Source organism: Narcine bancroftii, chromosome 2 (assembly GCF_036971445.1).
Source record: "Narcine bancroftii isolate sNarBan1 chromosome 2, sNarBan1.hap1, whole genome shotgun sequence".
Classification (NCBI taxonomy): Eukaryota; Metazoa; Chordata; class Chondrichthyes; order Torpediniformes; family Narcinidae; genus Narcine; species Narcine bancroftii.
The window spans coordinates 366683176-366695763 of NC_091470.1; the positions used below are offsets into that span (position 1 = coordinate 366683176).

Below are 12588 nucleotides of genomic sequence, written 5' to 3' on the forward strand. Positions count from 1 at the left end.
AGTCAGTTATGTTTAAGTCAGACTTGAGCACTGTGTTCAATTATGATGTCCCTATTTCAAAAGAAGGGTTCAAGGATGATGGCAGGATATTTCTTTGATATCAATAAGATAGAAAGAATGCAGAGAAGATTTACTAGAATGTTGCTGGGACTTCAGGAACTGAGTTACAGGGAAAGGTTAAACAGGTTAGGACTTTATTCCCTGGAGCGTAGAAGAATGAGGGGAGATTTGATAGAGGGATTTAAAATTATGAGGGGGACAGACAGAGTAAATGTAGACAGACATTTTCCACTGAGGGTTAGGGTTAGGTGGGAAAGATGAAAAGGCTTTGGAGATGGTGTAAAAGAGGTTAAAAGGAATAATGCAGTTAGTTCTGTGGATAGACTGGAGAAACCATAGAAACTGAGTGAAATATGTAAAGGCACGATGAACGTAGAAGAAATATAGAAAGGAACTGCATGGGCTGAATGGCCTCATTCCACATTGTAAACCTACTGTGATTTTTAAGATTTTATACCCTTCTGATGAGCATGCAAGGACCGTTTCTCAAAGTCTGATCTAATTGAGGCGCTAAAATTACAGAATAAATTGTTGCAGAAGTTGACAAGATGTTTCCATGTGTGGGGAGAGTGCCAAACTAGACACACGATGGTGTTTAATGAATGCAGTGGGGAGATTTGAGAGGAATTTTTTCTCCAGAGCAGCTATTCTCAACAGGGGTCGTACAGCTTCCCCGGGGCCTACAACACATTTAAGGAGGGCCGCAGACTGAAATCATAAAATATATATTTTTTTAATGTAGTCAGTAGGAGAGAACTTTGGAAGAACCCAACTAAATGACTGCTTCACCAAGAAGGGGGCGCATAAACTTTGAGCTAAGTCCTAACGGGATCATAGCCAAAGAGTGGTTGAGAATGGGTGGTGAAGGAGTAGTGGAGTTGAACGCTGGGGATGATTCAACACACCAGAGGAAGGAAGGACAAAGCAGGGTGGACTGACAGGTGTGTTAGATTAGTGGTTCCCAAACTTTTTTTGGGCTGCCGCCCACTGGGCCTTCAGGCCACATCCCAAGTACACTCCCATACAACAGCACTAGGGTGGGTAATGGCAGCACTGAATGGGATGCGGGGTAGTGGCGGCGCTGAGCAGGGTTGGAGGGGTGGTGATGAGTGGGATGGAGGGATTAGTGACGGCGCTTAGTGGGGTGGGGGGGGTGACGGCGGCGCTGAAAGGGGGTTGGGGGGGATAGTGGCGGCTTCAAGAGGGGGGTAGTGATGCCAGTATAACATGGCTGCCACCGACACCATCTCTCGCGAGAACGCCTTGGCGCCATTTATTTTGCTCACTACGGCAATTCCGAGTCTGGCCAGAAAATTACTGCACTGGCCTCTTCATTTACCTTTGCAGCAGACTGAATAATAACAAGATGGAAGGTTCGGAACCCCACCTTTTATTTCCCCTCTCCCCCACACCCCCCCCCCCCCCCACAGTGGCAGCACCCACTTTGGGAATCACTAAGTTAGATGTAGGAGATCCAATTTTTAAAAAGTGCTCAGATGCTGGGGTCGAATGACACACAAACCTGCTGAAGAAACTCATCGATTACGCAGCAACTTTAGGAAGTAAGGGGTCACCAATGCTTTGGGCCTGGGCCCTTCAACAGGCCCGAATCATTAGTTATCCTTAACTTCCTGTGGCTGCTGTCCAAGTTTCTCCAGCGCATTGAACGGAGACCCAGATATGGCAGGAACTTTGTTTCCTCTCATTTCCATCTGATGATATCGGTGTTTTCTTCTCAGATTTTAGAAGCAACTTCCCAGCAAGAGCAGCCTATCAAGTTGCAGCACTGCCACGGGTGAGTCGTTGAGTGGGGGACAGAGTGATTGTGCAATGATTAATTTTGCCCTTTACCTCCACTCAGCATTTTGTGCAAATTTGAGCTCCTGCGGAAAGAGATAATAAATAAAAATGATGAATATTCACAATTATTGTTGATGCAAGAGAAAAAAAAAGTGGCGGTGTTTCGATAGAGCAGACAGGTCTCTTTGTGGTGGCTTAATGATGAGTGTAAGCACGGGAAGTACGAGACTTCTTGAACCTAGAGGTGCTGGTCTTCAGGCTTCTACACCTCCTTTCCCCCCCCCCCCCCCGCCTCCCAGGAACCCCCACCTTCAGCCCACGACATTGTGCCGACCTCTGTGAATCTACTCCACAGCCATCTAATCCTTCCTTAACTCACAGCCAGAACCCTCTATTTTTCTGACATCCATGTGCCTATCTAAGAGTCTTTTAAATTTCCCTGGATGAATACCTTGATGAAGGGCTCAAGCCTGAAATGTTGGTCAAGTATCCTTTATCTTTGCGATGTAAAATACACTGTTTGACCTGCTGAGATTTTCAAGCATTGTCTTTTTTTGCTTTGAATCTCCTTCACTACCACCCCCAGCAAATGCATTCCAGGAACCTAAAAAAAACAATTTACCTCTGACATCTCCCTTAAACTTTCCTCCATTCACCTTAAATGGATGTTCTCTAGGATTTGCTACTTTTGTCCCAGGAAAAAAGTACTAATTTTCTACCCAATCTATGCCTCTCACAATCTTTTACACCTCTATCAAGTTACCTCTTATCCTTTATTCCTCCAAAGAGAAAACCCCTAGCTCTGGGAACTTTGCTTCATAAGACCTGTTCTCCAATCCAGGCAATATTATAGATTATCAGAATTTATTGTCATGAACGAGTCACGAAATTTGTTGTTTTGTGGCAGTATCACAGTGCAAACCACATAAACCACCTTACAAAAGTAAATAAAAATACTGCACGAAAAGTCTAAGTAAGGCAGCGTCTTTGCTTCCTTGATCATTCAGGAATCTGGGAAAGCTGTCCTGGCACCACTGAGTACTCGTCTTTAGGCTCCTGTACCTTTTTCCCCGATGGTAGCAGAGTAAAGAGGGCGTGGTTTGGGTGGTGGGGGTCCTTGAGGAGAGAGGCTGCTTTCTTCAGACACTGCCTCTCCTTGATGGAGTGAGGTCTGATGCCTGTGACGTTACAGGCTGAGTTAACAACCCTCTGAAAGTTCTTCTTGTCCTGAGCATTTGCACCTCTGTACAGTGATGCACCCAGCCAGAATGCTCTCCACAGTACAGGTCCTTCAGCCCTCGGTGTTGTGCCAACATGTATATTTCCACCAAAATATATAGTACTAAACCCTTCCTACCTTGTAACCTTCTGTTTTTATTTCATTCATGTTCCTTTCTAAGTGTCCTTTAAATGCCCCTAATGTTTTGGCCTCCACCACCACCCCCAGGAATGCATTCCAGGCACCATCTGTTTTTAAAAAAAAACTTTACTCCTAATATCTCCCCTAAACATTCCTCCCTTCACTTTGTAGAGATATCTCCTGGTGTTTACTATTCCTGCCCTGGGGGAAAAGGTGCTGGCTGTCCACCTTGTCTATGCCTTTCAAGATCTTGTAGACCTGTATTAAGTCTCTTCTCATCCTTCTTTGCTCCAAAGAGAAAAATCCCAGTTCTATTAACCTTGCCTCATAAGACGTATTTTCCAATCCAGGCAACAACCTGGTAAATCTCCTCTGCAGCATCTTTATAGCTTCCACATACTTTCTATGAGGTGACCAGAACTGAACACAATGCTGCAAGTGTGGTCTCACCAGAGATTTGTCGAGTTGCAACATGACCTCTTGACTCTTGAAATCAATCTTAATGAAGCCCAACATCCCATCGGCCTCCTTAACTATTCTATCAACCTGCGCAGCGACCTTGAAAGATGCATGAATTTGGACCCCAAGGTCTCCCTGTTCCTCCACAATTGAGTATCTGACGTTTAACTTTTTCTCAGCTGTCTGGTTCCAAAATGCATCACCTCACGCTTATCCAGACTGAACTCCATCTACCACTTTTCTGCCCAACTCTCTACTTCCTGTTTATCCCCTTTTGTAACCTACAACAACCATCCACAACTACTCCAACCTTCATATCATCCACAGAATCAGTGACCCATCCTTTTGCTTCTTCATCCAGGTCATTTATAAAAATCACAAAGAGCAGGGGTCCCAGAACAAATCCCTGTAGAACTCCACTAGTCACTGACTTCCAGGCAGAATACTTTCCTTCCACTACTGCTTTCTGTTTTCTACAGGCAAGCCAATTTTAATCCACATTCCATGGATCCCGTTCCTCATGACTTTCTGAACGAGCCTCTAATGGGGGACCTTGTCAAATGCCTTGCTAAAATCCATAAAGACCACATCTACCGCCCTACCCTCATCAATTTCTTTCTCAAGAGTGTCTCCATCCTTCCTGTAATAGGTGACCAGGATGGAACACAATACCCAAAGTGGTCTTACCATTTAAATGGATCTGAAACATCACTTCAGAGCTCCTGAACCCGATCTCCCAATACATAAAGGCCAGCACACCCTACACCTTCTTAGACATCCAGACAGCTTTTGAGAGACCTTGAGAGAACTACAGTCTTGGATCCTAAAATCCTTTTCCAACATAATGTTAATCCTGGCATTAACCTTGTACTCAGCCCTCAAGTGCAAAGTGAATCACTTCACACTTATCTGATTGAGCTTGATGTACCACTGCCTAACTCTCCATCCTCTATATTCTGAGAACTATCCACAGCACCTCCAACCTTGGGGCATCTGCAGACTTGCTGAACGACCCCTCCATTTCTTCATTCAAGTCATTTATAAATATCACAAAGAGCAGGGATCCCAGCAGAACACCTGACCTCCAGGCAGAATACGTTCCACCTAACACCACCTTCTGCCTTCTGCAGGCAACCCAGTTACATGGAGCCAAGGTTTTATGGAGGAGTGTACCATGGGAATCTCACTGAAATCCATATACACCATATCCACTTCCCTACCTTCATCAATTTATTTTGTCACCTCCTCAAAGATTGGTGATCATGGTTCTTTATGATTTTGGCTGCCTTTTTTGAGGCACCACCTCACATTGATGTCTTCAGTGGATGGAAGGTCAGAGCCTGTGATGGACCTGGCTGAGTTTGCTACCTTCAATAGCCTTCTGCATTTCTAGGTACATGAATTACTAACCTAGGCTACGATACAACCAGTTGGTATACTTTCAACAGTACACCTGTCAAAGTTTGACTGAGTATTTGATGGCAAATCTCCTCAGATTTCTTAGAAAGCAGAAGTTTTTGTATGCCTTCTTTATGGTTGCCTCTATGCTCCTCGAGAGATTCTCTGATGTGTGATCTTCCAAGAACTTGAAGAATCGAATCATCTGCAGCTTTTTTCCACCAATGAGGACAGATGCAAGGTCCCTCTGCCTTATCTTCCCAAAATCAAGTCTTGGTTAAGTTCAGAGCAAGATTGTTGTACTGGTACCACCCAACCAGATTCTCCATCTCCATCCTGTATTCTGACATCATTTTCTGTCATTTGGCCAACAACGGTGATGTCATCATCAAATGTTGGAGGTAAAGCTGGATCTGCAGTCATGTGTATAGGTAACAACAGGGAGCTAAACACGCTGGCTTGGGGTGCCCTGCGTCAATGTGCAGTGAGGAGGAGGTGATGTTGCAGATCTGCACAGATTGGGAGCTGCCGATAAGAAAGTCAAGGACCTACCTGCGGAGGAATGGACAGAATCCCACATTCCTTCATTTGATCAAAAGTTCAGCTAGCATGATGGTGTTCTTGGGGTCCAGATGATCTAATATCGAGCCCAATGATTGTGACAGAAGGCCATATTGAAGTAGGTGCAGGTCCTCCCTGAATCGGGAGTTGATTTGCTCCAGAAGTGATTTCTCAAAGCACTTCATCCTGGTAGATGCCAGGCAGATCACCTTGCTCTTCCTCAATACTGGTACAGTGAATGTCCTTTTGAAGCAGGTGGAGACCTCTTTCTGTAGCAGCAAGAACACGATAGGCTGGTCAGGACACAAAGGATGTAGGTGAGCCGGCTGATTGGATGGAAGGAATCCGAGAAAGGTAGTGGAGGATTGTTTTTTAGATTGGAGGTCTTTAACCAGAGATGTGCCACAGGAAATATGGGTTGGATCCATAGTTGTTAATTTGGATGTGAAGGCAGATAGAATGATTAGAGAGTTTACAGATGACTCAAAAATGGGCAGCCTTCAACAGAATCTAGATCTTCGTTCCAGATTTGAGTATACCAGCTCCAAGGGCGAGTTGTGATCTCCTTTAACTTGGCCAATGACATCTGTATTCTAAATCGAACTCGACTAGATTTTGGGGGACCGTCTCAGGAGGGGGCCAATCATGATGGGGTGATGTTGCGATGTTAAAGTCACTAATTGAATACTGTTGTTGGGAGCTATTCTGACCACAAACACAATCTTTGATCTGAAACATTCCCCGTTTTACTCATTGCAGCCAAGTGTAGGGTGGGTTTGAAGAAGGGTTCAGGTCTGCGATACAGGAGCTGCTGAATTCCTCCAGTATTGATGTGTTTTTTTTACTACACTCACAGCATTTCCAGATTTTCATGTCTTACTGCCTGCCAAATGTTCCTGACACGCTCTGTTTGTTTCGTTCCTGGGCTCTCTGTGCTATGAATTTTACCGAGCCTTTCTGACATCACTCTCTGAGTTTGTTAGAGTCCACTCAACTGATCCTGCTTGCAGTTATGTGACTTGGTTTTTGTCGTCTTTGCAGGGAGGTCGAGTTGAGATCGAAGCTGTGGCAGTGCTGGGACCAATCATGAATGCACCCTTGGATCAGAAATTATAAACCAGGATCAATGCACTGGGAATACAGGACACACGACAAAGAAAGACACTACTCCATTATGTTATTGTTGCCTTGTATTCACTGTATGGATCAGTAGTATAATAAAGGCATTGCAATTTTATTTTCCAGAATTAATGACATTTAATTTATGACCTTATTTTTTTTTTAAGAGGCTAATGAATCTTTCCTGTGATTAAGTTGCACCTGATGCAAGATGAAGCAGCTTGCTGTTAATATCTTCACCCAGCCTGGGTCTTAGCTCTATTAAGACCATAAGACATAGGAGCAGAAACAGGTTATTCAGCCCATTGAGTCTGCCCTGCCATTCAATCATGAGCTGATCTATTTTCCCCCTTGCCTGGCCTTCTCCTCATAACCCTTGATGCCCTGGCTAATGTGTGTTATGTCTGGTTGTGTGTCTGCATGTTTTGCACCGAGGACCAGAGAACACTGTTTTGTCAGGTTGCACTTGTACATTCAGATGATAATAAACTTAACTCTCAATCTCAGCCTTAAACACACCCAATGGCTTGGCCTCCATAACTGCCTGTGGCAACAAATCCCTGAGCTTCACCATCCTCTGTTCTGAATGGGTTGCACGGAATGGACATTAACCCATATCCTGGGGTAAAGCTAAGAATCCCTCTCAGCATTTGAAGAGGTGTTCTGAGTGTTTGAATGTTCTTTGCTTGGCTACTCCCAGAGCAACTGACTGTGTTTAATGCAAGGATATAAATCTCATTCAATTAGTGGTTTATTGACCAGAGACCTTGTGGCTGCTGGAAATGCCACACTTGCACCCACCTCCTCCCACACTACTACTCAGGACCCCAAACAACCCTTCCATGTGAAGCACTGCTTGTGATTCTGTAGGGGTCATTCACTGTATCCGGTGCTCCTCGTGTGGCTTCCTCTGCATCAGAGAGACTGGACGCAGACTGGAAGATCATTTCATTGAGCACCTCCACTCTCTGCTGTAAGAGCAAGGACCTCCCAGTGGCCGAGGATTTTAATTCTACAACCCATTACCACACTGACATGTCTGTCCATGGCAGCATCCACTGCCAAACCAAGGTCAGCTGTAAACTGGAGGAATAATGCCTTATATTCTGTCTGGGCCTTCTCCAACCAGAAGGAAGTAACATCAAGTTCTCAGTTTCCATTAACGCCCTCCCCCGAGTCGCTCTTTCCCTATCCCTCTATCTCCTCACTGCCAGTTCCCTTTCCTTCCTTCCTCTATCACTTTTTTTCTCTTCCAACCTCCCAGCTATGACCTCTTCCCTGTTAGCCCTCTGCCTCTTCCTCTCTCCTCTCCTTTTCTGCCCCCTTCCATTCACCTTTTTCACTCAGGCATCTGTTGTCCTGATTCCTGACGAAAGTCTCAGGCCCAAATTGTTGGTTACCCTCTATTTATTTCCTACGAATGCTGCATGACCTGCTGAGTTTCTCCAGCACGTCTCTTGCATTGCAATTTCGGACCCTATAGTTCTTGGGAATTATGTTCTCAGTATAAGTAAGGTATTTTGAGTTAAATTTTTAGAGCCAGTCTTTGCCACATTTATCAACTAATGCCTCTCACTTGAATATCCTCCATGGGCTGTTTGGATGCTAACATAAAAATTAACAGATGAGCTAGTCAATTAGATGCAAAATTGTGTTGGTTATAGAAGTCAAAGAAGATGATAGTGGAGGATTGTATTACTCAGATTGGAGCCTATGGGCATTGTTATGCTGCAAAGATCGTGGGCCGGGTCGAAATGTTTGTCATCTGTATTAATAAGTTGGATGTCAATGTAATTGGCATGGTGAGTTAGTTTGGAGGCAACAAAAGTTGTGGACAATAAAGGAACTTATCTACGATTACAACAGGATTTAGAAGAACTAGGAAAGAAGGCCGAGGAATGGCAGATAGAATTTAATTCCGACAAGTGCGAGGTGATGCATTTTGGGAAGTTAAACCAGGACAGGTACAATAAATAGTATGGTCCCAGAGAGTATTGTGGAGCAGAAATCTAGAGGTACAAATATATGTAACTATATAATATAACGCGTTCATGCAGTGGTTCTCGACCTTTTTTCTTTCCACTCACATCCCACTTTAAGTATTCCCTATGCCATAAGTGCTCTGCGATGAGTAAGGGATTACTTAAGGTGGGATGTGAGTGGGAAGGGAAGGTTGAGAATCACTGCTGTAGTCCCAATTGGTACTGAAATATTTGGCTTGATAAAAATTGTCATTGGCCCATTTCCTTTGGAGTTCTGAAACCGTGCACATAACGAGTCAGTGAGGTACAATTAAAATAGCGATTTTCATCCTTTTTCTTTCCACCCACATCCCACCTTAAGCAATCCCTTACTAATCACAGAGGACCGATGGCATAGGGATTACTTAAAGTGGGATGTGAGTGGAAAGAAAAAGGTGGAGAACCACTGCATTAGTAAGGCAGCAATTGGAACATTGTGTGCCATTCTGGTCATCTAGCCCAACCATGGCCCCCTTAGGCTCCCTTGGAATTCTGATCAAAGTTCATGGGCCCCCTTCCCTGTGAAGCAGTTGTTAGTTGGTTTCTTCCGTACCTCTACCCATTAAAAAATTTTGTGATTTCAGTTCATGCCCCCCCCCCCCCCCCCCCCACCACCACCACCTCCTCCTGAAATATGCCGTAGTCCCTAAGGTGACTGCATGGCCCTCATTGAGAATGGCTAATCTAGTTGACCATAAGGGATGCTGTTAGTCTGAAAAGGGTTCAGAAAAGATTCATAAGGATATTGTCGGGACTGGTGGGCTTGAATTGAGGAGAGACCGAATAGTCTGTGGCAGTGTTTTCTGGAGCGATGGAGACTGAGGGGTGACCTTGTAGGGGTATAGACAAGATGAATAGTGACAGTCTTTTCCCCAGGGTAGGGAAGTCTAAAACTTGATCGGGGAAAGATTTTAAGGGGATGCAAGAATTACATTTTCCACACAGAGGATGGTGGACGTATGGAATAAACTGTCAGAGGATGGGGGTAGAAGCTAGTACAATTACAATGTTTTAAAGATATTAGGACAAGTACATGAATAGGAATCCAAGACAAATGCAGGCAAATAGAATTAGCTCAGGTAGGTATATGGATTGACAGGGACAAGATGGACTGAAGGGCTTGTATCTCTGATGTCCAATTCTCTGACTGAGTGTATCTGTGGATTTAAACACTTAAATATCTAAAAAGCATCCTGAGAAACCTACCTGGAAAATATTTTTTTCTACCAAACAGTGCTGACAAAAAATATCAGTCCTATTTACATTTCCGGTCCCTTTTGCTTTGGGAATATTGTACACAGTTTTTGGCATTTTTCATGTAATCAACTGACCAGCCTGACTTAAAGAGGTAACTGTGGTGTGGCAGTCTGAATTGTAAAATCATGGATGGAACTTCCAGGGAAAAAAAATTGGCCAAAAAATTAATTTAGGTAAAACCTAGTTAGACATTGTTGTTGCAACAAATAAAAGATGCCAGGTAAACTCAACAAGTTCAAAAAGATAAACTATCAATACCAGGTCTTGAACCCCTTGCTGGGGCTTCTTCAGGCCGAGCACCTGGAAACAGTAACTGTTTCTCTCCCCACAGGTGCTGCCTGACTTGCTGTTTGTGAGCGGGGAAAGATTTTAAGGGGATGTGAGAGATATGTTTTCCACCCTGCCATAATTACAGATGTTCAGAATTAGCAGTTTCTTCTGTTTCATTGATATAAAATTTGACTTTAGTTGTGGGTGAATGGTTTAAGGATCAGAAGGTTTTGATTTTCCACATTACTAGGAAAGAATGAAAAAACAACCTGAACTGAACTAATGAAAAACACACAAATATTGGAGAAACTCAGCAGGTCAAACAGTGCCTTTATGTAGCAACGGTGAAGATACATCACTAACGTTTCGGGCTTGAGCCCTTCATCAAGGTGAACTGAACTAATAATAATTTCCAGTCATAACTCTCCACCAGCGAACATACACAAGGCATGGACAGTAGATTCCTACGGTACAGAAACAGGCCCATCTTTTAAATCTTCTGCTGAAATCTAAAGCAAAAGGTATTGCAGTTTTAAAGGATCTTAGTACAGAACCGAGAAGCAAAAGTAACCAGGAGACAGGACTTTTCAACTTAAACATGGAACAGAGAATAGAACATTACAGCTCAGTGCAGTAATGTCCATGATGTGCTGACCAATGTAAATCTACTCCACAACAATTTAATCCTTCCCTACCTCACACCCATAACCCTCCATTCTTTTGCATTTGTGGCTGTCTCATAGATTTTAAAGTGTCCCTATTGCCTGTATTTGGGGAGAGAAAAAAACACTTCTGGCATCTCTAAACTTTTCCCCCACTCACCTTAAACACATGTCATCTGGTATTGTTGCCCTGGGAAATAGGTACCCTATCTCAGTCCCTCTTGATCACACCTTTGTTGTCACCTCTCATCTTATGTGGCTTCAAAGAGAAAAGTTCTAGCTGTCAACCTTGCTTCATAAGACCTATTCTCCATTCCAAGCAACATTCTGGTACATCTCTTCTCCACCCTCTCTGAAGCATCTACATCCTCTAATGAGGTGATAGAATCGAATGCAAAACTCTCAAATGTAGTCTAACTCAATTTTTATGGAGCTGCAACATTACCTTACGGCTCAAATTCCATCCCCTAACTAATGAAGACCAGCTTACCGTGTGCCTCCTTAGCCACTTCAAGCCTTGGGTGAAAGGAAGCACTTGACTCATGTGAGCATAAAATGGACTGTAGAGTTAGACACCTTTCAAACCCAATGGTCCATGTCAGGAGTAAAGTGAAAAAGTAAAGTTCATGGGAACCTGCCCTAACCATCGGGATTGGGCCAGTAATGGGACCAGAGACCTGGTCCACCTTGTATTATGTGGACACATAATCCCTTTAGCCTTTGTGTTCAGCATAAAGTTACAGGTGCAAGTTCCTTGGGAAGCCATGTTAAATATGATGATATCTTGCTCTATTTCGTGAGGCAGGTTGAACTGCAAGAAGGAAAAGAAGTAGCCACATGTATTTTTTTAAAGCTGTTATATATTTCACATCCTCTGTCATTTACACCAAAGTAGATTAAAATTCAGACCATTTTAAGGAAGTGTATAGCCCTTGTGATACATCATCTCCCTCCTAAAATTGGTAAGTGGAGAACCACGCAGCTGCTGCCACATTCAGTTTGACCTGGGCCCCTCTGTATTGTCACTCCATTGACCCACCCTGGACTGCAAGCTCCAATCCTCACAATACACAAAAGTGCTGGAGAAACTCAGCAGGCACTTGGAGCAGCAGGTGAATGTTCAGGTGCTGCTTGTTTTTTGATTAGACCTTGAAGAGGGGCTCAGGCCTAAAATGTCCCATACCTCCCTCACCACCATTCGGGACCCAAACAATCCTTCCAAGTGAAACAACACTTATGAATCTGCAGCTGCAAGAGGTGCTCTCATTGTAGTCTCCCCTACATCGGATAGCCTGGGCGCAGACTGGGAGATCACTTTGTTGAGCACCTCAACTCTGTCCACTGCAATAGCGAGGATCTCTCAGTGGACTCCATTTCAATCCCCCGCCCCATTCCCTTACTGACATGTCTGTCCGTGGTCTCACGGACTGAGATCACCAGCTAACTGGGGGAACAACACCTCATCTTCCGACTGGGCATCTTCCAACTGAATGGCATCAACATCAACTTCTCTAGTTGCTCTCATCTTCTTCCCCTTGTCTTCTCCAACTCTGTATCTCCCTTTTCCCTCTGTCTCCTTTCACAGAGTCAAAAATAAACTCTCACCTCCTCTTATCATATT

General features: G+C 44.0%; 2 protein-coding genes across 3 annotated transcripts in view; one reads left to right on the forward strand and one right to left on the reverse strand.

Moving 5' to 3' along the window:
• Nucleotides 1-6875, forward strand: part of rida (reactive intermediate imine deaminase A homolog) — a 32465-nt gene extending 25590 nt beyond the window's left edge. For both annotated transcript variants that reach the window (XM_069922553.1, XM_069922554.1), the window contains exons 5-6: nucleotides 1800-1855; nucleotides 6680-6875. In XM_069922553.1, the coding sequence (XP_069778654.1) occupies nucleotides 1800-1855; nucleotides 6680-6754 (131 nt within the window). In that variant the 3' untranslated portion in view covers nucleotides 6755-6875. The remainder of the gene's footprint in view (nucleotides 1-1799; nucleotides 1856-6679) is intronic.
• LOC138755838 (uncharacterized) overlaps nucleotides 1524-12588 on the reverse strand; it is a 50690-nt gene continuing 39625 nt past the window's right edge. Inside the window, exon 5 of the mRNA XM_069922549.1 lies at nucleotides 1524-1943. Within this exon, the coding sequence (XP_069778650.1) occupies nucleotides 1918-1943 (26 nt within the window). The 3' untranslated portion in view covers nucleotides 1524-1917. The remainder of the gene's footprint in view (nucleotides 1944-12588) is intronic.